General features: G+C 40.0%; 1 protein-coding gene across 1 annotated transcript in view; it reads left to right on the top strand.

The window, feature by feature from the left end:
• Positions 1-27,060, top strand: part of ABLIM2 (actin binding LIM protein family, member 2) — a 112,100-nt gene that overhangs the window by 1,496 nt on the left and 83,544 nt on the right. Inside the window, exons 2-3 of the mRNA XM_010583500.1 lie at positions 6,789-6,932; positions 21,758-21,941. Coding sequence (XP_010581802.1) covers positions 6,789-6,932; positions 21,758-21,941 — 328 coding nt within the window. The remainder of the gene's footprint in view (positions 1-6,788; positions 6,933-21,757; positions 21,942-27,060) is intronic.

Below are 27,060 nucleotides of genomic sequence, written 5' to 3'. Positions count from 1 at the left end.
TGGGAAGTTTGGTGCCTGTCCATTTGGTCACGCTGTGCCCCCCCCGCCCCAGTGCCTGGACCACCGGGGTGCAGAGCCGGGCAGGGCAGGGGCCAGGCAATTGCTCTTGCCTGCTGCCGAGCACGCTTTGGAAGGATGGATGGGGAAAGCTCGTGGAGTCCCCGTTCCACAATTGCTCTTTTTCTCATCCTTTCTGTGGAAAGGACCATCGAGTTCTCAGGGCCCCACAGGGCTCCATAATGAATCACCAGTTCTTAGGAAAAAAACCCAACCCTTATCTAAAGTAGATTTATAGCTCACACCCATGTAGTTCTCTGAACACTGCACATATTGCCGTATTACTTATTACTGTGTTAGATTACCCTTACCCCCACGCCAGCACTGGAAGAACTCCTAGTCGTTGTATTTTAAACACAGACACAAGACAGGGAGGGAACAGGGGCCAGGTTCAGGCACTTAAAACCAGGAATAATGCTTCACGGGATATTTAGTGGCACTTAAATGCTTGTTTCCTTTGCTTTCATCTGGGTGTTTTTTAAACCCAACCCTGAGTGTTTTGACTGTGGCAACAGAAGAAGGGTTTGGCAAAAAAACAACTTGAACTCCAATCTCTAATTCCAGTCGGGTGCTGCTGCGCTCATCTGCGTCTCCTTTAATCCTGCTCAGAGAAGATTGCAAATTTAATTCCCCTCCAGGCTGCTGTGAACCACACCCTCCCCAAATTGCTTGATACAGCATTTCAGCAATCTATACCTCTGTCCTGTTTCTCAAATACTTAGTGAGTAAATAGCATTTGGGTCTCATATTTGGGTTTTTTTTTGATTTTCAGCAACCATCTCTAGCTATAGAGATGAAAGGTTTCAGTGTCAACACAGAGATAATTTTCTGCTAATTCCTTCATGCAGAATAATATCCATTATCAGAGCTGTGCATTTTTGGTTCAAAGTTGGAATGTGGCCTTTGCCTTTGTTGAAACCGATAATTTTAGATATTAGTGTCTTTCTAAATATTTTTTTTCCTCAAACAAAATATTTTCATCTCATGAAGTGAATGTAATGGGTTGTGAAGAAGGGATGTTCCTCATGAATTAATAGAGGAGTCAGTACTGCTGATAGTTGCTAAAGAAAATTGATGCAGCTCTTCGGCTGATGGAGGGTTGCTCTTGAAGGCAAATGATACTGTTTGTAAGAGCCTGAAATGAAAGGCTTGCTCTTTTTTAACCCAACCAACCTCCAGAACAGGATAAAAAACAAAACAAAACAAAAAACCAACCCACAAAAAGAACAGGGGAGGTGACCTCTCCTAACCCTTTTGGTTTCTTTTTACTGTTGCCTTCAGGCTCTGGTTCTGCACCATCCATCTGGGAACCTTGGTGAGGAATTGGCACTTTCCCTGCATTGGGAGGTAATTGTTGGGATTACAACAACTTGTTCTTTAGGAATAAAATATTTAATCACATAAATGTCTCTCCATTTGAATTATATCTTGGTTTAGTTCACAGTACTTTTTAAAATGTCCATGTGAAATATCACAGAAGGCCAGGTTGGACGGGGCTTTGGGCAACCTGGTCTAGTGGAAGGTGTCCCTGCCCATGGAAGGGAGGTTGGACTAGATGATCTTTAAGGTCCCTTCCAACCCAAACCACTCCACGATTCTGTGATTCTAATCTTAAATTGTGTCATTTGGCCCTTTGTCATTTCAGCCTTCTGTGATCACCAAAAGCAGTAAATCTAATACACTGGTTTTTCAGAACAGGGTGAAATAATCTGGAGTACATAGAATATGTGGCCTTATTTGTGTCCGTCTGTCGAACAAAGCAGGTGAAAGTCTTTAATAATAAACTTAATATTTGAGGTTTGATCCAAGATTGAACGTATATTCTTAAGCATGACAGTTCTTAACTTTTCAGTACTCGATTTCTAAGCTCAGCTACAGGTTCTATGCTGAGTTAAAACAAAATGCACCAAATGGGAAAAAGCATTAAGACTATGTCAAATCCTGCAGTTTCTGGACATATGTTTCTTCATCATGTCTGTAATCTACCACGAAGATTCCTCTCATTTGGCTGTCAGAGAGCCTGATAGCAAAGGGGTTTGTCATCCTCTGCGTGGATCGGTCCTAGACAGGATCTTTTGCCAAGGGTTTGATTTCCCTCAGTGGTTTGCTCACGGCAGAGAGAAGGTGACATTTTCCATCCCAGACTCCAGAGTGGAGCATGACCAGGGACTTGGCAAATCTTCTTCCTTCTGCCACTGCCATCAGCTTGTCTTGTGCTGCTTCCAAAACACTCCTGTCTCAGCCAGATCTTGTCCTCATCCCTGGCACTTCATCCTGGTCCCCACTGTTGTTAAATCCTACTTAGTCTAGCAATGCCGAAAGAGCTATGCTTATTCAAAGAAGCGGGGGGGGGGGGGGGGGGCGACCACATGTTGTGCATTTTCATGGATCCAGTGTACCTGTCCCCAAGTCCATCTCTGTCAGGCTTCAGCCTTTACTCGCAAGTACATCCAAAACCAAGGTGCTCTGCTTTCTTTTTAACGTTGAAAAACAATATATTGTATCCTGTCCTTTTTTTCACCTTTATAAAAAGCTTCAACAGTTTGTCTGAAATCTTCCCTGAAGAAATGAGCTGAAGAACACCAAATGTGAATAATGTCTATGTAAACAGTTGAAGTTTGGCAGAGTTATAAGCACACTGAAAACGTCACTTTAACAGTTGCCATAAGGTGTGTACGCAGCTTTAATCACGAGTGATACCACTGTCCCATCTTCCCCATGGTACTTGCAGCAAGTGTGTATGTCTGGAGCAAGCAGTATAGAAGCAAATCCGAGGAATGTATCTTATCTGACAATTTTGTAACAAACCACTGCTAATTCAATAAGCCCAACTTTATCCAGAGCTGCAGAATTAGGTACTGCATAGCCTGTTGGAGGGAGGCTGAGTCTCGACATCAGAAATATGTGAGCACTGGACATCTGGCAAGATTATTGGGAGTGATGTCCCCAGCAGACAGGTCTTGCACACCAAAGAAGTGCTGTGGAAAGTGCTTGCTTGTTCATTTCTTGCCAGTTTTTGTCCTTGTTGAAAAGGAAGTGGAGTCAGATCTTTTTAGGGTTTAAGGACTGGTGGAGATACCTCTGCTAGAGCAGAATGCAGTGTGGGAGAAAGGGAAATTTGGAGAATCAGGCATTCATTTGTATTTCCATTTAGAAAAAGTCATTTAAAGTTAAGAAGGAAATTTCTAGTTTCATTAAATTCTACGAATCAGGGTATAATGTAAGCATTTAATTTTTAATGAGCTCTTTAGTTATGATCTGATGAGTAGTCTCAGATCATTACATTCCATCAGTAATTCACTATTTCACTCATTAAATATGTTGATTATATCTTCTGCTGCTTCAAAGAGTGATTTTGATACATAAAGGCATAAAAGTAGAATGCTGAAAATTACTGTGTAAACGTATTTCCTTGAATATGATTTGAAACATAAGTTAAAATGTTAAGTTTACTAATACAGTTAGTTTCTCAAAATTGTCAGCAGTTGCAATTTCAACATGAAGCACAATATATTTTAAAATACTGAAACTTAAACTAATATATCATTAATTATGTCATTTTGTTGTGCTAGATGAAAGAATAAGTATTTAAAACTGTCTTCAGAAGCACAGTTTTATAATGAGCCCAAAGGCACTGTATTCCCACTGGGGTTTTGTATGAAATACTGAGTAGCTTAGTTCCGAACTGAGAGAAAAGCAAGATAATTATTCATCTGTCTACCACGCATATTTTAAATATGATTTGTGTTACTTCAAGATTAATGGAAGAATTCCAACAGAAATACTACATCTTCTCCTTTTTAATTTATTTTTAATGGGTTTTTTGCATTCTAAACCTTGATCCAGAGACCTGAAGAGAAGCAAATGTGTGAAGTCATCCTGCCCTGTAGCTCTGGACACTGAACACCACATGCATCGTGGAAAGCAAAACCTTCTGTTTTCTGCCACTTTGCAACTATTTTCAGTTTGCAACAATTTTCACAATTCAAAAAACAAATATACAACAATTTTTTATTTTCTGCTGCTTTGCAATAAGCGCAGCGTTGAACTCCCAGGTGCAAGAAAACAAACAGAAGAACGAAGTTTTCTCGGGAAATGTTCCAGAGAAATGTGAATATTTTCACTTCAGGGAAAGGGGGTATGTTTGGGGTGGAGGGCTGCCCTTGGGGTCCCTCCAGCACACGCTCTGCGCTGCGGCTGGGACTCCTCGGCCAGGTTACTGCCCTGCCCACGGGACGCCCCACGGCACGAGATCGCAGCCCTCTGCCTGCCTCCGCACCGACCGGGTGCTGGTGCCTCTGGAAAGGTGCTGTTCAGAAAGCCTCAGCTATGGGAAGAGTCAAGTGTGAAAAAAAGCCAAATGTTTAATAGTTGCAATCAGAATTTTATATTTGAAATGTAACTTTTTAGGCCAAAACGATCTGGGTGTGGTGAGCTCTGTTTAAGTCAAGTCTTCCATGAATTAAATGCTACAAATTTGATGCTTGTTAGTAATTCTGGAGGGTGCAAACCTTCTTTATCTGTAGTTATGAACTTTTAACTCTAACAAGTAACTCAGGAAAATACTCTGTTTTGGTTTCTTACAGGGTTGATTCTTTTTCAGGGTGGGTAGTTTGTTTTGGGCAGGTTACAGTGAAGAGAAATTCTCATGTCAAAAGTTAAGTATTGCAAAGTTCAGAGTTTCCTCCCTTTTCATTTGAGGAGTAAGTCAGACCCTCCTATTAGCTTGAACCATGTCCGCTATTTCCTGTGTGTAAATTTGGGGATCTGCCTTTCTGTAATCTTCTAATTGCCTGTCGTGCTGTGTTGTTTTTACTGGAGATGTACTTAATTATAACCAGGGCTTCAGTAATAGCTCCAAAGTTCACATTGCCTTGAGCAGGACTTTTATGACAATCCCAGAATGCAGCAGACAAGGCAGAATGCTAATGGGTGGTGAATAATGCTAAGGGCAGCTCAATCCCATGTATCTCCTTGGGAAAAAAAAAACAAAACCCTTTACTTACAGGAGTAGAAAGTGCCGGTTTGGGCAAAACTTGCAGAAACTCCCCTGGAAGACTGGGTGGGAGGCTCAGCATCTCACTGAAATACTGACTCCTTCAAGTCAGTGGATGTGGAAAGGCCTTTTAGGTATCACCACAAGGTGCCAGCGGTGGGAATGGGGTGGGAATAGAGGAGGAAGAGCAGCAAGGCCAGATATTAGAGAACAAGAGCTGAATGACTCTCACTTACTGATTTTGGTATCATCTGTTATCATATATGTTCATAGTGACAGTACCATCGCTACCTCTCTATATTGTCCCTACCTATGGTGAAGGTATAGACATTACTGTTGTTTTGTTGTTGGTGGTTTTTTAATTAAAATCAATTTTGTGGGTTTTCCCCCCTCTTTTTTTTTCTTTTTTTTCCTTTCAGAAGCCTTTTTTCTGAAATAGCAACTCTGATATTACAATAGGAATAGAAACGAAAGATCTTGGCAAGTCTGAGTTTAACCCAGCCTCTTACAAATCTATTAATCGTTTTGCAGCAGTCTCATACAAAAAGTTACTTCCTGATTTTTTTTTTTGTTGTTTTTTTTAATATTGATGAAAGAAAAGCAGTGGTGCACAGCAATGTCATTATCTCTCGACTAAACCCTGAAGGGAAACACATCTGATTCCCTTTCCTATATAGTGTATTGGCCTGAGAGGTTGCTCCATCTTGACTGGTTGGTTGGTAAGTTTATTTTGAAGCTAAAATTTAAAAAAAATTCCATCACTTTGAAATAAGTAATCCAACCTTAGAATAAGCATGCCACATTATAGAAGAATGTCATTAAATATGTAATTTACTTAAAACACTTAATATATTTTCCTGTTATTCGTTCTTCTTCACAAAGGAAAAAAGCCAAGTCTATTGAGTTATAGTACAGCCCCTTTATAATTAACTGCCTTGATATTTGCTCTCTAGACTCCTGAGTACATTGTGATAAAAAAATTGATGCAAGTACTGCAGCAGAATTGCAAGAATAAGGTCATATCTCACCTGTTCTACATAACACATTGGGATGCCAATTTATATTGTTATTATCAACAGCCCAATAAATGCAATTTCTAATTTACATCACAAGATGGCAGCAAATTTTTAATTCACTTAATAGTTTACTAACCTAGATAAACCTAATCTCTTGAAATCATGGTTTTCTTACAGAATGACGGCAACCTTTGTTTAATGATCAGATGTACCTGGTGTTTACAGAGATGTCAATGCTTCAGAAGTATGAACTCAAAACATCTACAGAAGTGTATTTCTATCTTAAAATCAGCTAAAAAGGCATTTACTCTGAACTTTAAAGATCAGCAGCTCACAGTGTAATAGTTAAATCCCATTAAAGGTATTTTGGATAAAAACAACAGCTTTTATCTATAGTCTTTGACTTCTTGAAGAGAAAATGTGAAAAAGCATTTTTTGAATTTCAGGCGGAGGTTCTCAAGACTTGACCATCTGTATTCTTTCCTCTATAAGCAATTCTGATTTATGTTTGAAATGTTACCTAGTTTTGAAAGTTATGAAATGGGAAGCTTGGCTCAGCTGCTTTAGCAGATCTCTTCTCTGCTGGCCAATACTAGAGGTTAAAACTTCTACCTGCTTGACCGGTTTTGTCCCAGCTGTTAATTGTCATTATTTGTAGGTCGTATAGAAGATGCATCTGATGGCCTTTAAAATGCTCTACGTTTTGTTTTCCCTTGCAGTTTCACAACCGCAGGCTGTACATAGCCAACTGGAGAAGCCATCAACTACTGCAATTCTCTGCAATAACTGTGGAAACCCATGCAAAGGAGAAGTTTTGAGAGTTCAGAACAAATATTTCCATATTAAGTGCTTTGTTTGTAAAGGTAAGTGTTTGTGACAGCTCTTCCTATGAGTAGGGCATTAGCACTAGGTGTGTGACTTCACGGTCCTGGAAACTTCACAAACATATTTTACAGTCCAATCCATGCCTGAAAGGATTTGCTGTAAACTCGATGACTGCTTACTGTAAGGTTATAAACATCCTAAATCCTACAAGTGGAGTATGTTTTGAGTGGATATAAACCCATGGAATTTACTATAGAGTTGGGACCTGCAGAAGATCAGTTTGGGAGGGCTGGTAGTGAAACACGATGCGGGGTTAGGAGAGAATTAGCATTTACAAAGAAACTCGGAGGTTGTCCCTTTCCCAGCTTTCTAATGCATGCCATGTCTGTTCAGAGTCTCTTGTGTTGGACTGTGATGTTTGAATCCCAGTGTGACCCCCTGTGCTTTTCCATTTTGTGGGGGGGAACTACTTGGTTTACTCCGGGTTGGTGCCTGGCTGTGATCTAATATTGGCACACTGTGAATGGCAGAAGGATGGTCAAAGAAACAAGGAATTAACGGATACAACACCCCTTCTGTAGACACTTGGTTGTTTGAAAGATTATCTGGAAGTTGCAAAGATCTCATTTGTTTTGAATTTACAAATGAGGAAATGTTAACTGAAGTTTACTGGACAACCTGTTTACTTCATTAAGCAGTACTTCAAGTGACATTTATTAATCCTTGCAGCACAGCCTAGAAACGTGAGCATGGCTCTGGTCCCAGCTAGGTTAGAGTGACTATTTCCATTTCTGTTTAGAGGAAACTATCAGAAAGGAAACTGTCATCATCTGTCAGCTACACTTATATTTTTATACATCCCATGGGATTAAGTATATAGTATTCAATAACTCAATAATTGTGTTCTTTGCAAAATTGCAGAAAAATAAGCATAGTGCACTACCCTAAATAGCAAAAACATTTTGCTCACCTATTCAGAACCAGAGTGGTATTCAAAACAGAACACAGCCCCTACATACATCTGTCAAACTCTTTTAAAGCCACCTGTTCTTATGGCAAATTTTATTATCAGATTAGTTTTTCAGACCTAACTCAGGAAGAGAACAGCTAATTTGTTATTCAGGAATCTTGTCTCCTGCATGAAGTCTCAGTAACATACTGGTCTGTGCTCCATTTAATTATCTTGTTGAAATCCAAGCCCCCTTTTATACAGATCTGCTGTGAGAAAACATTGACAAGTCCTACTGAAGGAACAAGACACAATTATACATCCATGTTTTCATTTCGTAGGACATCTCCTTTTAGAGGCTGCCAGGTCACCCGCAAATGCAGCAAGCGGATTCTGAAACTATTCACTGATGCCAAATTTAGGCAGTGTGGAGGCTTTTTTCCCCACCCCCATACAGAAGAAGACGATGAATATACTGTAGAAGCTGCATTACCCCTACCTGTCTGTAAGAGATAAGAAGGAGTTTGTTCGCTTCAGGCAGATCTTTGATAAAACGAGAAAGAAATCGCTATGTTAACAAGGAAGAAGCAGGGTAGCATCTGTCAGCCACCCATCAGACTCTCAGCTGGCACAGGAGATAGTGTCAGAGATGCGTGGTTAAACTGCTTCTTGGTGTCAGGGCTCTTGGAATACTTACATTCCTCCTTACTAATCATTTTGCTAAGTGCTAAGTTTGCACACATGGCTGGTTTTTTTTCCCCCTCATTATTTAAATGCCTTAATTCTTTTTATCACTTTCATGAGTTTCCATCAATTTGCTGGCATCCTTCTGGTATCTGTTTTTGTTTTGTTTCCGAGTTTTATTTGTTACTTGAGAAGCATAAGTTGCTTTCTAGTGTGGATTTACCATGTTGTTATGTGAGAAGAGCTTAGGAACAGAACAGAGCACTGAACATACATTTCACTGGCTAACATAAAGGGGAAAAAGAAATCAGGTTAGGCAAATGTCATTTGGGTTTTTAATCATGTGCTCAAATCAATGGATGAAAAACTATAGTTAATGTGTTAGGATTTAGCAAAAAGATGGTACTCAGTTCTCCTGGTCAGTTGACCACTTACCTCCTTTCAGCCTCGGAGGAGAAGTTTGTGCCACGGCCCCTTTTCTGAACCCCTTTTCTTGCCATGCTTCTGGACTGTTGTGCACGGGCAGGGTGATGATCCTGGGAATATATTTCCTTTACAGTTGACTCCTCCCTGCGGTGCATTTATTTTGATGGTGCTCAGTGATGCAGTTCGCCCCCTCTCACCTCATCCACCAAAGAGGCTGTGTGTCCAGCGTCCAGTGCAGCTGCAGGACAGTCCCAGGACAGACCATCCCACGTGTGGGCTAGCTGCGTTGCCCCACTAAGCTGCCTGCAGGCTTAAGTTGACTGCTTCTGTATTTAATCATCTCATAGCCTTCATCAGAAACCCTTAGATATTTGTAAAATGGCAGAAGATTTTGTTCTTTCTCGCAGTATTTACAGATGTACGATGATGGAGACCACAAACTGACAAAGAGTCGGTGAAGAATGACAAATGCCCATGTCTTGAGAGGGTGTCTAGAGCTATTTGAGGTCTGTCTGAATGACTTGATCAGTGATAGATGATACTACACTGGAAGAAGTCACACTTACCTTTTTGAATATGTGTGAAATGTGAAAACATTTCTTTGATAGTGTTGGATAAATTATGAGGTTTGGGGGGGGGGGCAGAGACATTTAATTGTTTCATTTTTTTAGGGTAGAAAGGTAGTTTTGCATACTGCCATCCTGCCATCTGATTACTCCTATGGGGATTGTGAGTTTCAGAATGCTAACAGCAAGTATGGAGGTGCCTTTTGTATTTAAATTAAATTATATAATGAAGGAAGGTTAGTATAATGTCACTCCTTCCCATCCAGTTCTTCTTAGATTCTCCAGACAATGATTCTAAACAATTTAAAGAAAAGTTTTAAAAATCGACCAATTCTTCTTATTATGCAAGATTGAGATACAAATCCAGATTAAAAATTTTAGTAGCAATACTGTGAACATCTGGTAGTTTTGCTCAGTATCAAAGTTTAATAGGGCTTACGGAGGTAAATAAGCATTATAAGTAAGGTTCATACTCATATCTGTTTGTATATATTATTTCTTGTTAAGATGCACATCTAATCTACTAGTAAAAGGCTGTAGGCAACATGCCCTCTAACCTCAGTTCAAATTTTTACTCAATATTTACTTTAAAATATCTACCATTTTAATTGGGTTTAATAAAAATGCAGTTACAATAGAAACAGGTGCCTTTGAAATAATAAGGCAAACATTTTATTCGTTAGACTTCAAGGGCTTTGGTTCCCACGTTTGCAAATTCTTACTGTGTCTTACCACTGTAATGAAAGCACCAAGGAAAATGACAAAAGGTGATAAAATATTGGTGACTCAGACTATCAAGGTAAAACAAATTGTGTTGTCTAGTTCATTCTGAGGGTGTCTGTCAGGTCAGGACTGCTTCTCAAACAGGCAAATACTCACTTGGAGCTCGATTACAACAACGTAATTTAGTGAGCCAGTGAAGACACACTGATGTAGAATTGTAGATAGGAGAGATGTAGATGCTGCGATCATGTTATCCTGGGTAGCCTCTTTGATCTTTCATAAAGATAGAAATTACCTTGTTTTAGGAGTGTTTGTCAAGTATTTCTTTTTCTGTGACGTGATAGCATCCTGGCATTTCCAAAGTAGCAGTAACCTATGTCAAATACAGTATCTAGGAAATATTGGAAGTGTGAATCAAAGCCCCATGTTTCTAGGGGGTCTGAATAATTTAATTACTATAGCTTTATATAAAATCAGAAAGTACACTTTGCAATATTTTATGTAGTCACTCTAGCAGACCAAATAACGGACAATCCATAGTGCATTTGCAAATCTATTTGCATGCAGAAATCCTGCAGCCTCCACGCTAGTTAAATTGGAAAATCCATGCAATCCTGCAAAAAGCCATTCTTTGTACAAGATTGCTTGTATGTGAGAAGAATCATAACTCGTATCTTTGTCCTTTACTGGTTTGGTCTTGATGAAATGAAGCAAGCTTACAGTCCGGGCCACAGATGTAAAAACATGACCATTGTGCTATATCAGCTTCGCTATGTATATGTCTGTCTTGTTTTACCCCTAATCAAAATTCCCTGGATTGCTGTCTTGCTATGGATGCAGCACATGCTGTCTTCCATGCTGGCACGGCTAGCAGTTTCACGTATACTTTTTTTCCCCATGAATTTTCATCTATTTGTTTAATTAACCTGTTAGAACATATCACATCTTCAGCTTAGAGTTGGGAATGTGGTTCTGTGGGTCAGCATTTCTGATTCTTGTGGCATTACAGTTTCCTGGGAATTGTGAAAAAGCCCTGGGCTGGATATACCACTTCTATACCATTTTCTCAGTGGAACGTACAGCACAACCCAGAGTTACGTCATTTATTGTGAAGCCATATTAATGGGAATGGCTAAGATGGAATATTCAGTGAAAAGGTTAAAAACATCGAGTAACTTGGTAATAGGAGTGATTTGTTTGATAGATCAAATGCATCTGCTGGGATATAAATATGTTAAAAGCTACACTGAGTAATCTGAGGGACTCGCATTTGAACATAGCTACAGGGTTTCACATTTCAGAATGGGAGTCATTTATGGGAAGCTCACTAGTTAGATTTCTGTGTCCCAACTTTTGGCCAAGCAGGAGCGGCTGATGGCATGTGTGGTATCTTAGGCACTGGGGATGAGCATAGGGGCTCTTGTTCATCAGGCACTCAGCAAAGTGCCCATCGCTTCCCAAGTACTTTAGGAGTTTGCAGTCCCAGCTCATATTAACTCAGTATAATAGGAAAAACTATGCTTCCGACGCAACGCTTACAGAGTCTAGCTTGGACAGTATAGTAGGTTTGCGGCTGACTTACCAAGGTCACGTTAGCTTAATATTTTATTTCACTAAAATAATGATGATGATAATAATAATCACTTTTGCCTGTGCAAAAGTAATTTAATGCAGTGGCCAATGGTTCTGTGTTGTGGTTTTGAGATTTTTAAACTTAAACTTTAAAAATAACTGATCACTAACTTTCTAAAAGCAACTCAATAATTAAAGCATGAAAAAAAATTTTGGTCAGTTAGTGAACTCTCACAATCACAAAGTAATTGTTAATTTTTCTTTTGTTTTAATCACATTCTTGTTGCAAACTTTCTTTGTGTTCATAAAGAACTTTCTGCAGCCCCTCATGTCTTGGTCATATACTAATCACATCAGCATTTTAGTGAAAGCTTTATTTCATGGCATATATTTCATCCAGAGTCCAATGAATTTTTTTAAGAGTATCTTTCATTAATTCACGTTATATTAGTGAAGTGTGGTGAAAGGTACAGGGGAGGAATCACAGTTATGAGTACTGGTAAAGGAATATCTTCCTAACATTTCAATAAAGGTTAGCTAACTATCCACCATGGGAAGCCAAGCTTCTCTTACTTCTGGTTTCCAACTTCATTTATTTCATTTAAAGACACAAAGTTTCTGGGGTTTAGATTTTTAGATCATGGTAAAGCTATACATGCTTACTCTTGTCTTTATATCCAGGATGTTACATAATACCCCTACTTTATTTTCTTAGTAATTATATTTTTCTTTAGTCTTTTCATTGCCTTGCTTTTCTCCCTGTTTACATTCTTCTAGTCCAAAGATGAGAAGTTGCACTGGAAAGTTAAGTGCTCATTAAAAATATGGATAGGATTTAAAAAGAAGTAATCGCTGAAATTTCTGGGGGATGATCCAAACTGCAGATGCAGCCATGTGCAGAAGACGTTTGCATTGCAAATTCCTAACTGGGAAGAGAGAGGTACCTAGGAGAGGTGCTTAACTGTGCTGGAATGCTGAGGTAGATTTAGACAAAGACACCAAACACATGGAGAGTAGTAAAACTCATCCTGGTTGAAATCAAAGTAGAACCGGGACAAAACTGAATGCATTTAAAAATTATGCCTGATGTTCATTAAATAAAGTTTTGGATGGTAATATAAGCTTTGCAAGCAGTAAAGATACCATTCACATAAAGAAGTTTTGAGCATATATAATGTCAGCCCACATTAGATAATGTCACGCCTGTGAAGAGCCTGAAATTCTTTTGAATTACTCAAGTTCTCTTCTTAGGGTAAAGTTTGTCCCCACGCAAAAAATGTCAGTGCAAGGATGCCTTTATGCAGGGGGACTTTCTATCTGTGTCATGCTCTTTCACATGGGGATACAGCAGGGATACAGCCGGCACGCTGGAGTAGTTCGTGGTGTTCCAATGCACTAAGGTGATGTGAAGCCTGCATGGAGAGCCAGAGAGAGCTGTGGCATAAAATTCATCACTGCCACAGTGGTGTTACTCCACCTCCCGCTTTCTGCGACTAATTAACACGAGACCATCTGCCATATCTGTGCATAGTCAGGGCAAGCACTTAATTTGCAAACCTGTAACTGGCACCCAAAGCATCATTATGAAAAATCAGAAAATATTTAATGTTGTTGCCTTACATATTTAAAAAAAAAAACAAAGCTCAAACTGTTTTAATTAGTCTGGCAAATGACAGCAGTATTTTATCATAAACACTTAAGATGCTATTAGGTTGAAAATGGATTAAAGCGCATTAATCTATTTCTTAAATCTCTTCAGCATGCTTCTAAATTTTAAATAACCAGATTGATTCCTTAAAATAATAAATCAGTATAAACCAGACGACTTTTCCGGTTTTCCTGGGGGTTGTTTTGGTAGCTTGGAACAGCCACGTACACAGTGCTGTGACGATCTCTCTCACCCTTAACACTATATGAGAGCTTTTAAAGGGCAGTAACATTGACTTCAAGCTACTGGGAAATTCTGCTTTCCAGAAGGGAAATGGAAAATGGAAATGCACTTTCTAATGCAAAAATTACTAGATGTGTAGTTCCCATAAACTATTGGAGTCAAGTTACATAGTGCACAGGAAACTCCCCAAACTCTCCTTCAATTTAATTAGTACACCTGAGTCATTAACGTTTTGTCAGTCTCGTAAGAACATTCTGAATCTCTAAGGGTTTTCCTGCACTGAAGTGTGTACTCCACAAATTAATTTGTGGGTATCGTGGCCAGTCTAGCCTGAGAGCTTGTGTAGATGTGCTGTACGCTGTATCCTTTATAGCTTTATCAGTGCTACACATGCATGGTGAAGTGTTATAAGATGGGTAAGATATAGCCCACGGTTCTCTGTATTTTACCCACCCCAGAAAGCTAGTCTGGTTTTCCTCTGGCAGAACTGTCTACCTTCCTGCAGTTCCTGGTCGGGAGATGGGGAAGGGGCCAACAGCTCTGCCCCAGACTTTCCTGCTGCTGCATACTTCTGTTTTTGTTTACCCTGGACTGTAGCAAAATGAGGTGAGATTCCAGTCCTTGAAATTATAGCTGGTTATTTCAGATATTGTAGCTAAAACGCTGCCAGTGACTGACAGGCTTGAGTATTCTTGATTTCACAGACATCTGCTTGGAAAGACTTAGATATAATCACTCCTGCCTATGAAGAGTGATCAGATTATATGGATTATATACCATTGCAAGTTTCCTTCTGTCTTGCTTGCCTCACCTATAGACAGAAGTTTCAGGTGTGAATTGTCCAAGATGGTGAGTGAGATGATATTCCCATGCAGACTTTGAGTGGTCAGCAAACTTCCAGCTGGGGAAGACTTCCCCAAAACCTTGGTGGAAAAGCTTACCGGGACTCATCTGCACCTGAGCACACAACAGAAGGAGTATCACAGTGACAGTTATCTTCTGGAAACGGGCTTAGACTGCTTCAAATTAATTGCAGGTCAGTTTGAAGTTAACTCAAAGCTATAGCGGTGGAAGACTGCCAGGTGGTTGCTATTGCTTCTCACAGGCATAATGGCCAGGAGAAATGTTCCAGGTATAATCATGGGCTTTTGGAGAATGGGCTCCCAGACTGCATCAATGGTGTATGAAGACATGCGGTTTAGCTGCCAAAAGAGAATTATGTCAACAACGTACTACATGTCATTCTTGGGATCTTAGTCAGCCACCAATGTCCATCTCGGAGATGGAGGAAAATACTAGAAATGGACATAAAGCCGCAGTGCTGAGGAAGAAAACTTTTATTTAGCTCTGAGCAAGCAGAGATCTTTTTCTTGTTTTCTCTGTAATGACATTATGAATGGGTCTTTGTTCCTTCTTTAATTTTCTGGGTCATTGCCTCTTTCTCTCTCTCGTGTTGGATTCACGCCTGGTTGCTTACATCAGGCAACAAATGGGAGGAAAAAAAATAGACTTCATACATGCAGTTGCAGGTTGATAAGCAAAATGCTTGATTGTCTGGCAGGCTGAAAGCAAAATGGCACTGTTCGCATGACAAGAAGACCAGTACATTTTACTGTTACAGCCTGCTGTAGTGTACAGCGGCACAGTGAGCGTAGCATCCTCCGAGCCTTTCAGTACACAGCTGATTTTAAGGTCCAGCACACAGCCAAAAAATTAATATACTTTCAGTAGGCTCATTTGCCAGCAAGGAAAAGAGAGATGTGCTTTATATTTGTACAGTGCAAGTGGAATACTGATGACATACAATAGTGGGCTAGCAACATGCTTAAAGTGCATTAATTAATTGCTATTGCTGCTATTTATTTTTATAGGCTGTAGGCAATAAAGAATTATGGAGTTAGATTGACTGTGAAATCACACAGCATAAATGACAGTGCTCCAGGTGCTGTTACAGACCGTAGCCTGTTTCTAAGGAAGCAGAGGAAATCCTCAGATCTATATGAGGTATTTTGGCATCAGATGACTGCAAACCATCTTAATGAGTGGAATTACTGAGTTGTCAGAGAAGCCATCCTGAGGTAGGCTCCTCAGAAATGGTGTGGATATCTTCCACCTCAAGTCCCACAGCCTGTTGAGGTACTGGCTTGCTGCCAAATACTGTAAGAGGAGACAAACACATATTTATTCACTACTTAAAAATTACTCCTACAGCTTGTAACTGTTCAGGATGGGGCATTGCCTTTGTACGCGGGGTAGTACCATGAGAAGCAGCTGAGTTACTCGGTCTTAGTCTCTTCATTATCATAAGCGCTATGTTTGCAGCGCTTTTCTTGTTTCACCAAGATGAACGTCGATAATGGTTGGAAACTGTTTCTAGGTTTTAAATAACCCTAACTTCAGATACTCATTTTGGATGACAAGCATTGGGTAGGAGTGGATCTGTGACACAATGCTGATTTCCTATCCTAGGAGAGTGAGATCTGGTAGTTGCCTTCAGACATGCTCCCTAGCATTCCTCCAGCTTTCTTTTCCCTGATTTCTTGTCTCTGCAGGCGTGCAGGATCATCTCAGCTGGGCAGTGTCTCTGTCCACCTAAGTAGCAGGCAAGGGGCACAGCATCTTGCCCGAGGGATGGCTAAGGGGTCTGTTTTCAGAGCTACTCTTCTCAGCTTTAAATTGGGACTATTTTAATATCCAAGACAGTATTTAACTGGAATGCCTGTGTTCTCTGGTCAGCTGGGTGTCGAGTTAAATCCCATCAGATGGTTTAAAGAGTGCGGGAGCGCGCGAGGGTTGGTGACTCGGGCTGGGGCTGGTGGAGCGTAGCTGGTGGTGGAGTGATGTGTGAGGAGCAGGGGAGGAGTATTTGGCTTGTGGAAAAGCTGTGACTCCCCCCATCCTACAGAGTCAGTGGGTAAGAGGGAGAGTATAACCATGAAAACTCCCTCCTGTGCTCCAGATTCCCTTATGAGCTAGATTTTTCTTCATTCGTGGATAAATATAAAGACTTTGCAGAGGCGAGCACCTCTGTGAACGGTCACGGACGTCGTCTCTGTTACGGGCATGTGCCAAAACAAGATGGAAAGAAAGGGCCAAAAGCCCACCCTGCTCAGTTTTCTGTGCCAAAAAATGCACTAATGGACTCTCTCTCTTAGGAGCTTTGCTTATAGCTAATCAGTTTGGAGGGAACTCTAAAAGAACTGATGACCCTTGACAAGAATTGAGATTAAGGGGCCGAATGTGGCATCGAGGTTTGATACAAATGATTTTCAAAACCTCTTGGAATGCTAAAACACTGAAAACCTGTATGAAAAGCAGTATCACTGATACAGGTAAAAATTTGCGTGATTGCTATGCCTGTTTGAAATCTTTTCATCCCAGCTTTTTCCTCTGAAGAAATATTTTACAGTGTACCTGTTTTCATTTAAAAGCTGTAATGGAAAAAATATTTTTCTTTAATATGGCATATATAAGATTGCTTCAGCTGAAATCTTCAGAAGTTATGTTTTAGTGACATAAAAGTGGCTGGCTTTATAAAAGAAATATTCAAGAAAATTACAGTCCTCTGCCATAAAAAAAATTCTTGCACTAAACTGAATCAGTAGTCACACTGATGTACATCAGGAGATTTAATAGCCTTGCTGAGCAGAAGAGGTTATCAAATCTCTGAAGAAGAATAAGCACATTGGCCACTAGTCTCAATTCAATTTGTTATGAATCTAATTGGTTCCAAATAAATTTATACTATAACCTATTTATATGTCAGTTTATTTTTACTACTGTATTATACAGAAAGTAGTACTGTCAGTGGAAAAGAAAGGGCTTCTTTCCGTATTTCCCATGCATTTTGTTCTGTAACCAGAGAATTCAAGGACTTGAAATTTGGTTTGGTATCAAGAAACAGCTGAATAAAATTGTTCAGGTATTTGTTATATTGTAATTTTTGCTGAGTACTGATTTTATGGAGAATGACAGATGCATCTGCTTAATTAAGCAGAAGTATTAAACAGAACTTTGTTTTTGAATGTTGATATTTATATTTTATGGATGGTATTGGGTTTAAGGTACCCAAACCCTAAGAAATTTAAAAAGAAAACAATTTTTTTTCCTAATTTCATCCAAGCTTGTCTCACATTTGATACTTTTTATGGTTCTATGATCTCTCTCTCATTATCCTTTAAAAGATAGTCTCTTTAGGCTAATATTTTAACCATATCTCATAATGCCTTTTTAATATTGCTCAGGCTTCATTCCAGAGCTATAGAGCTCTCAGGTCTTTTTTTTTCGCATCTTTTTCATTCTTACTGGAATGCTGTTCCACAGCCTCTTTCCTGTGGTGGTTAGAAACATTTCTATTAATTTGCAGCCTCCATTTATTCATGGCGAGGGTTTTCTCAGTTGTTCTTGTGACAACATTCTCATTGTATTTAAATAGCTCTTCATCTTTTCTTTAACTCGCTCTGTTTAAGCCTCAGATGTATGTTGAGATATTAGTTGTTTCCTAAGGTTGGGGTTTTTTTAGGCTAAAAGCCAAGTTCTGCTTGTCTCTTGAAATAGGCTTTCATTCTATAGGTCATCCTGATAGCCTTGCTCTGCTGTGAATCAGTCTTCTGTGGAAATAACTGAGCAAGTTATACCCCGTGCACTAGATGAGGGCTCACAGGGTTTAACATCTTTAGTACTAGCTAGCTCTGCGCGACCTGCTTGGCCCAGTGCATCCTTTCTTGTTACTTCAACACATTAATGACTTGTAGTTGTCCTGTGGTTGCCAGTATTTGCAAGTCTTTCTTTCCTTCTGCTACTCAGAAGGGAATTTTTTCATTGCTCCTGTTTGAAGGGAAGACAGTTCGCCTTGTGCATTTTAAGTAAATCCCTTCTCCATGTCTCAAGGTGTCCAGCTCCCCTTCTATCCAGATCCCCCTCTGCACCGATAGTGCCTATGGGCTTTGGGTCATTAGCGCACTTCATTGCCATGGGTCTGCTTTGTTGTGGCAAGAACATTATTCCTATTGGCGTTTCCCTTTGTCATTAATCAGCTGTAGCAAGAGCCTTCCTTGGGGCTGTGCTTCTCCCTTCTTCGCAAACCACTGTCATCTCCCCCTTGGCCAATTATCTAATTACAATCCTATCCTGTTATTTTCTTCTATCGTATTTATTGCTCTAGAGCTACAGGTAGGTGAGATTTACAGCACTTTCTTTATCTAGAAAGTCATGTATCTTGAAATAGCTCTTTGCAGGAATGAAATCATTGTATTGTGGAGCAAGTATGTTGGTAAGTTGTTTTTCCTTCTGACCGTCCACTTAATTTCTTTCATTTCTTGTATGAATGTCACCGTAGTGTGGTGTGTAGCAAAAGCCACTTGAAGAACCTGTTGTTTCCGCATGCAGTTCATTTGCAGCGTACCTGTTACAACTGTCAGGCTGTTAATATTAATTGGAAAGTACAGTAACTTGGGTAGAAAACAAGTCTTAATCTTCATTCTGCTGTTCAAATGAACATGGAGCAATTTGTGTTCCTCCTTACTGAATTCTGCCGCTCTTTGCATAGAGGGAGGCTGAAGTGATGGCGATGCAGAAAGGGGCCCGATTAGAGATGCCAAGCTCAGCTTTCACTTTGAAGTCCAATTACCTCGTTTTTCTGTCTCTCTTGGGGTGAACAGTTTCACTGCAGGGTTTCCTGTTTTCCTTGTGCTCACCGCTGATTTTAGCAGCTGAGTAGTGGCAAGAGTACACGACGGAGCAGCGGCAGATAATTTGTGGGCACGCTATCGACTCCTCATCCTCCCCTTGTTGTGGAAGCCCAGGTCCAGGTCCCTCGCGGATGGCACAGACCAAAATGTGTAGGTCAGTGCCTGCCCTATAGCTCAAAGCAGTTCTTGGTGGCTTTGTTCAGCTGCATTGCTGTCAGGTGTGCCACTGCTGGCGTAAAGAAATATTCTATAGGGACGTAACCCCTCCTGCTCACTTCAGAAACCCAATAACGTCCTTTAACTTTTTTCTCTTGTGATCCGCTCTGGAAGTTTAAACACTGTATGATACAATTTAGAACTGCTCTAGTGCATCATTAGCATCAGCTCAGTGTGCTGTTCAGCATCGTCTTAAATCCATAGCTGATTTGTGCTTCTGTCACACCAGTACGTACCTAGGTGAAATATATAGACTAAAAGAAACTCATAGTATTCAGCACGTCATGCCATATTTTTGAAAAGTGTTCAAAAAGCATGTCCTTCATAAAAATTAGAGCGAGGGTGAGGAAGAAGAATGTTAAAGTGAATGTGTTAAGCCTGTGAAATAAAGCAGGTAAACAATGTATTGCAAGATAAATCACATAACCCAGTATTGTTGTCTATGACAAATGCAATATAATTGGAATTATTTTGACTTATGAGAAAGGTTAATTAACCCATGGTTCTTCAGTTCTGGATCATATACTAATAGAGTTTCACCATGATTGTTGTTTTCTGTCACTTTGTGGTTGGGGCCATCTCCAGGCAGAAAGATCAGGGTTTGAAGGCCCACTCAGGGTTTAAAGAGGGCCTTGAGCCCAGGCCTCCTGTGCTGCGGTCTCTAACTACTAAGAAAGATGATAAAAAAAGGGCAGGTGATTGGGTGTGTTTTTGAATGAATGTTTGAAATTCTTGCTTGGGGTTTCTGTGCTGTGAGTATGTGTTATTTTGTGCCTTGAGCATGCCTGCTGGACTCATTTTGCATAGGTTGGATGCAGTATGACTGATTCTGGCATTGCAGACAGGCTTTGGTGTGAGCTGGGAGGCTTTACTTTACTTTTTAGTTTTTACTTTAAAAACTGAAGTGCCTGTGGACTCTTGGGTACCTAAACAGAAATCTCAGGTTTGAACTTCAAACGTTTAGGTACCTCTGCTATTTTGGGACCAAGGCTCTGAGCAGCTCTGCAGTGTTTTGTACATGCAACCCAAATTTGATAAGCAACATTCCCACTCGTCTTCTGTGTGCTGTATGTGAGTAGTGACACTGCCGTGGTTGTCTGTTCAGCCTTGTTTGACTAAGCACTGTTTGCTGCTGGAAGCGCTTCCCTACAAGCACGTCCCCAGGAGCAGAAGTACATAGTAACAAGTGTGATGCTGTGACTTAGAGTAAAGTAGTAGTCAGCACCGCAACGGAATCACCATTTTGAATTCCAGTTCTCCTTAGAAATCAATTCAAGCCTGTTTTCAAAGATCCTGGTCAATATGGACGAGGATCATCTTCTGCATCTCTGTCTACTTCTGTATGACTTCAGCCAGACTGTTGTATCTCTCCTTTCCCATCTTGTATGTTCTTAAAATGCCAGCCTAGCTTCATCCCTGGTGCAATGGAGAAAGCCCCTGAAAAGTCTCACAAGCCTTTGGTCAATCAACTTTAACTCTTTCCTATAGATTTTGCTTAAAAAATATAAAATGACAGATAGGATTAAAAACTCTACTTTTGCCAGGAGCAGGTGGTTCTGGAGATCCCTCCAATTCATGCTTTGTGAGTGATGTTTATCAGGTAAATGTAAGATCTGATTTAAAAAAATTATCTTGTAAACTTGTGGAAGTTTACAGCCGTTGCCATGCTCATCAGACCCTGTGTTTAGAGGGAGCAGCATTTTAACCACTTGTGTGTCCAGGAGGAATATCAGACATTGTAAACTGTCAGAGATGTTTCTTTGTAACTTTGGTGCTTTAGATTTTGAAGGTTTGTATCCTTTATGGATTTCCTTTAACCTATTAAATGTGATGGGTGTTGTATATGCTAGTCCTGAACTCAACCCCTAAAGACTTAACTCTGTATTAGCAGCCTCAGCACTGAGGTTAAAATTTTTACATGGAATAAATCCAAACTGTTAGTGTACAAAATACATCACTGATGTAATTTGCTATAAAAGTAGTGTTTTTCAGATGCACAACTGTTCTGTGATCATAAGCCCATATATTGAAGTGCCTAAATACTCTACTAGGAACCAAACTGATCATAGGTGAAAAATCAGCATCATCTCAGAGAGCAAGCTTTGCTTTTCCAGCCTTCTGAGTCTTGCCTTTTCTCTTCCTGCAGCTTGTGGATGTGACCTGGCTCAAGGAGGATTTTTTGTGAGACAGGGAGACTACATCTGTACTTTGGACTACCAGAGACTCTATGGCACACGGTGCTTCAGTTGTGATGAATTCATTGAGGGAGAAGTGGTCTCAGCACTGGGCAAAACCTATCACCCAGACTGTTTTGTGTGTGCTGTCTGCAGGTATGTTTTCTACATGAAGTTGTGTCTCATTTAAAAACTAAATTTTGAAAGACCAATGCCAAGCATTCAAACTTACAGCCTATAGATGGAAAAAAAAAAAAGTTCTGTTTTCTATTATCCACTTCTTAAAGTGTAACAGAATTTAAAAAAAAATGCAAATTCATAGTGCCTCTTTTTTTCCCAAATGCTTTTTCTGTTTTATGCTATCTCATGTGTGAGGTTTTCAAAGTGCTTGAGAAACTGCCAGTGCCTCTACTGTCAGGCCTTTTGCCCCAAATGTTGCTTTATTTCCCCGGTGTCTGCTAATTTGTCTTTTGTTGGCTGAAGTTACAAAGGATTCCAATGCCAGTGGCTGAGTCTTTGATGAGCTGAGTGGATACTGTATTAATAGATTTAAATGGAAGTTTCAAAGCGCTGCTTCCAAGAAACTCCAATATTAATTTAAAATAGGACAGAAGGGTCGTGGACTCGCAAACACTTAACGTACGTGTTGGATGTCACCGAGGATCTCCAGCAGCCATGGAGGTGACAAGTGACACAGCACACAAGGTTGTCCCCCGCTACAGCCCAGTGTAGTTCAGTGAGATCATTTCCCGCGTGGGTACGTGCAATGTTGCGACCCAGTGTTGGTGGGGATGTTTGCAGACTGCAGTAAAACAGATTGATGTCTGTTTGACCTCCATCTTAATCCTCTTCTGTGGAAATAAACAAGTCTGTTGAAGACTTCAGGAAGAAACTTTTAAGTCCACCAAACCTTCAGGAAATGCACTGTTACAGCAGTTCGGAGCAAATGGAAATGCTGTAATAATTTCTCTGGCTAAACCTGAGCCTGTAGCACTACAAGAAAAGTAACCCCACGTTCAAAGGGAAAGCACAACGGGGCACTGATGCACCACGTTGTAAATGCTGTATGTGCTGGTGCCTCTGGCCGTCTGCCAGCCCAGTCTGCCCGGCTCGTAGGGCTGCCGAGCTCAGATGTCCTCCTGTGCTGATGCAGAAGAAGGACTTCAAATTCCAGAACAGCCGTGGTTCATGGCAGGATCTTGATTTAATATATCAATTGCAGGAGTAATTAATTAGCCATGTTAAGGGGAAGACTCTGAGACTGACAAGTCTTTATTATATTAAATTCTGTCTGTTCAAGTTTTGCTATATTTAATAGGAGATTTTTTCCTTTTGGATACTATAAACAAACATGAAGAGTAAAGGTAACAAAAAAGCCTAACATCTTTTTTTTTTTTTTAAATAGGAGGAAAAATTATTTAATTGGGTAATTATGGATTTCATGAGTGAACTGCTGGCTGTACATGCTCTTGGCCTGCAGCCTGTCAGCATTACAGCTCTTCCGCAGATAAGCACAGCTAATTCTTGGTACCTTTCTTCTTAGCACTAGTACCATCTATAAAGTGAGGTACTTCTTCAAGAGAAAAAGAAAAACTGGTTGATACAGTTTTCCTGCTAAATGTGTTTGTATCCTCAGCCACGCCATTAGGGTTTATCGTTCAGGCATAAATGATTTACCTGTGTGTTACCGTACTTAGCAGCTTGGTATCTAACCTAGGTTGCAGTCAGGCTGTTGGATATACTAACGTCCTGCTGTATTTAGTAAGTCCTTCCACTGATAGTTTGGAGCTTGGCAGTACAATTTGTCTCGTCTCCCTGGAAATTCAGAATAATTTTCTGTATGACTAAACTACTTACTCTTAAGTACCTAACTATTCAGGCGAGCTGAATTGCAATACAGGGAAATACTACCTAGAACGTGATACAAATATCATGTGTATTGAAGACATGCTAAAGCTTTTAAAAATTAAGTTCCTGATACAACAGTGTTTCATATTAAAAAAAAAAAAAATCAGAGATGTTCCCTAACTTTCTGTATAACTAAATAGTTGGATTAAAAGTTATTTCACTGATGAAGTTTCTAATTGCTGCTATCTAAAACTTCAGTAGGAAGACCCGGATCTGCTTCTGTTGCTTTCCTTAGAAGGACACACAAATTCATGTTGTCTTCATCAGAGCCAATTAATGCCCTGCTGACTAGCAGGATTCAATTAGTATCTCCCAGGGGGGTTGTAACACTGACTTGTGGTGCAGAGCAACAGAAGAATCCTGTCATCTGTTTATAGTAAAAAAAAAAAAAAACTGGACAAGGTTCTCAACTGCTTTAAATCAGGATTGCTTCAATTACCCTACTCTCTGGAAGCCAGGCATGATTTATGGTTTTTTTTATGGAAAGAGTGTCCTATCTAAACATCATCAGCATTTATTTTATTGAGTGATATCCTCAGTAAAAGTAAGATGGGTAGACTGCAAATACATGTGGTTTAAGCAGAAAAAAACCCTTTCTTTTGTTTTGTTTAAAAAAAAATAAAGGGCGAAAAATTAGAGCCATTTGATTTGACGTACAGGATTATAAAGCACTCTACCTTGGCACTTTCTTTTGGTAGGAGTCAGGAGTACCAATTTTTGTTTTCATTTCTTCCAGATGGGCAGAAACCTTAAATAACAGGCCCAAAGTAGGTAGAGGTAGTTGGCTGATCACGCAAACTGCATCTGATGTTGCCTTTTACAGCTGGACTTCAGTGTGGGTGCTCTATTAGAAATCTGATTTCCAGAACGGTGTGAACTTGAGAGGTGATGACAGCCTGACAGTGGGGCTGATCCTGCTCTAATGGAAACCAAGCAAGGCTCTTACCAACTTCAGCAGGAAAACATTGGCAGCCGAAGGCGCTTTGCACTCGTGACACAGGTCTCCAGAGTGGTGCAGGATCATTAAGTGCTTCAAATGAGCACTTTTATAACCTGTATGTCTGTAGCTTTCAGGTAACGCTTTTTAAACTGTTCCTGCGTTGAATAGTAAACCAGTCACAGTAGCAATTCCCTTTTTTTCTTATTTTCAGAGAAGATAAGATTAGAATAGAAACTGGTGGGAAGTGTATATTGCTTCAGATGGTAAAATCAGTGAGAAAATCTAATGTGCATACAGCTAGCTGGGGCAGTGGGAAAAAGCTAGTAATGCAAACCCATTTGTTTTCTGGAGCTCGTGGTATTACTACTTTGGAACGCCACATGGCCCAGTGGCACAGAAAAGAGCTGTGTTCCCTGGTGCCCTCTGCACTGTGTTCATAAGCTGCTGCCCTCTTCTGTGAAAAAGCTTGTGTGTCAGAGACCCAACTCATCCCGGGGCGTGCATCCCTTGGGACTCAGATGCTATTGCCCAGGGCTGCCACAGGTCAACGTGTGAGAAAAATGAATTAGTATTCAGAGAAAAACTACTAAAAGTACAGCATAATGTATCGTCCCGGGTGATTGTTTCTCTCTATCTTGCATCGACCAGTTGGCTCCTAAACAAATTCAAGTTTTAACTGCATGTTTGCTCTGATGGCATAAAGAGTGAGGGTTTGGCCCCCTCTTCTTCAAGCGCGGTTTATAGTCCAGTGAAATGGTTTTCTGCTGTTGTGTTTCATGATGATAATGCCTAAACCTAGGAATGAGTAGAAGAATAACAACATAGATTGAAAAATGTTGCAGATTAACTGCTTACTCTGAATTCCCAGGAAGTGGGTGAGCAGTCCTACAGCTTCATTAATTGGAAGGGGCTGTGTCCTCCAGAGGGCTGCCAAAGACATTTTCTCCAAAAGGTTCACATGTTTGTAGAAGTGAAATAGAAAGAGGGAGAAAAGTAAGGCTATCTGTATCAATAGAAGCTGAGTTTTATTAAAACCATGCATGCAGCTCTTACATGGGTGTCAGAGGCAGGACTGCATGGCTCCCAGGAATATCTTACGCAGGATGGGAAGGGGGAGGAAATGGAGTCTTTCAAAAAGCAATGGGCAATCATACCTGTGATAATACTTTTGAAAATGGAATTTTCGGGAGAAGTCTTAGTGTGATAATAAGTTAGATAAATGTATTAATACATCTGTGCAGAGCATCCATACATAAGATGTATGGTCTGCATAAGGCTGTGCTATACATAGACTCTGTATTTGATTTCAGTGTTACTGATGTGCTGTGTGTGCATAGGGTATCACAAAATCTGGGTTTTAGTTTTAAGCGTTAATGTAATTGGTAAAGTTGGGGATGTTGTTTATTCACCCAGTTGGAGGAATGTATATAATAGTTATCCCTTTAATTTCAGTATTCTTTTAATTAAAGGTTGGAAAAATATAGCTTTTTGTGCCAAGTAAATGATAGAAAGAGGACAATTTAACTCTTACTTAGCTGGGGGGATAAATTAGTGTGTATGTGCCAGGTTAGTAACCAAACAGGTACATGTTTGCTTTACAGAATTTGGATATCTAAGTTCAGTATTTTGTCTGAATTTAGGAAGCTTTGTCTTGAAACAGCATATTGACAGAAGGTATGTGCCATGCAGAGATGAATAATGTGTGGAGGGTCAAAAGGCAGTTACATATTCTTCAAGGGGTTTTGTGCCAGATGCAGATCTAAAACTTCTCTCAATCCATTTGTATTTCTGTTATCTTCAATAAGGTAATTCACTGTGGCCAGGCAGTTAAATATAAAAATTCAGAAAACTAAAAACTTTTTTTTTTTAAACAAAGAGTTTTATAGTCCTACATACAATACTGCTGTTTCTAGAAAGAAGCTGAGGGCTTTTGTGTATGTAGTCTTGAGAAATTAAGACAATACTGAAAATAAGAAGTTAAAATTCAGTTTGTTCTGGAACATAGAAATTATGTCAGACTTTCTGAATATGCTAAACCTTTTTAATTGCTCACTTTTTTTAGTGCTGCTGAATTTTGAAAGAGTTTGGTTCCCACTCAGGCAGTACTGGGTACTTCTTAAAGCATCTCATGATGCAGGCTTCTTCATCTGGATGTTGAGGCCAAAGTTTTGAAATCAGACTGAGTGTTGTTCTTGGCATTTTGATTCTAAACCAAATACATTTATCGATATATGGTGCTTCCTGAACAAAGGACTCTTGCTATGCTGCTCTTCAGGTTTACGCATGGAGCGTACCTGTTGCCCTAGAGTCATGTAAGATGGAAGGGATCTGTGGAGGTCCAGTGGTCCAGCCCCTGGCTCAGGGCAAGTCCAGTTCGAGCAGGTTGCTGAGGTCATTGGCCCATCACATTTTAAATATCTCCAAGGA

Source organism: Haliaeetus leucocephalus, unplaced genomic scaffold, assembly GCF_000737465.1.
Source record: "Haliaeetus leucocephalus isolate CR32 unplaced genomic scaffold, Haliaeetus_leucocephalus-4.0 Scaffold906, whole genome shotgun sequence".
Lineage (NCBI taxonomy): Eukaryota > Metazoa > Chordata > Aves > Accipitriformes > Accipitridae > Haliaeetus > Haliaeetus leucocephalus.
The sequence above is the reverse complement of the archived record's forward strand: the minus strand, read 5'-3'. Positions and strand labels throughout refer to the sequence as shown.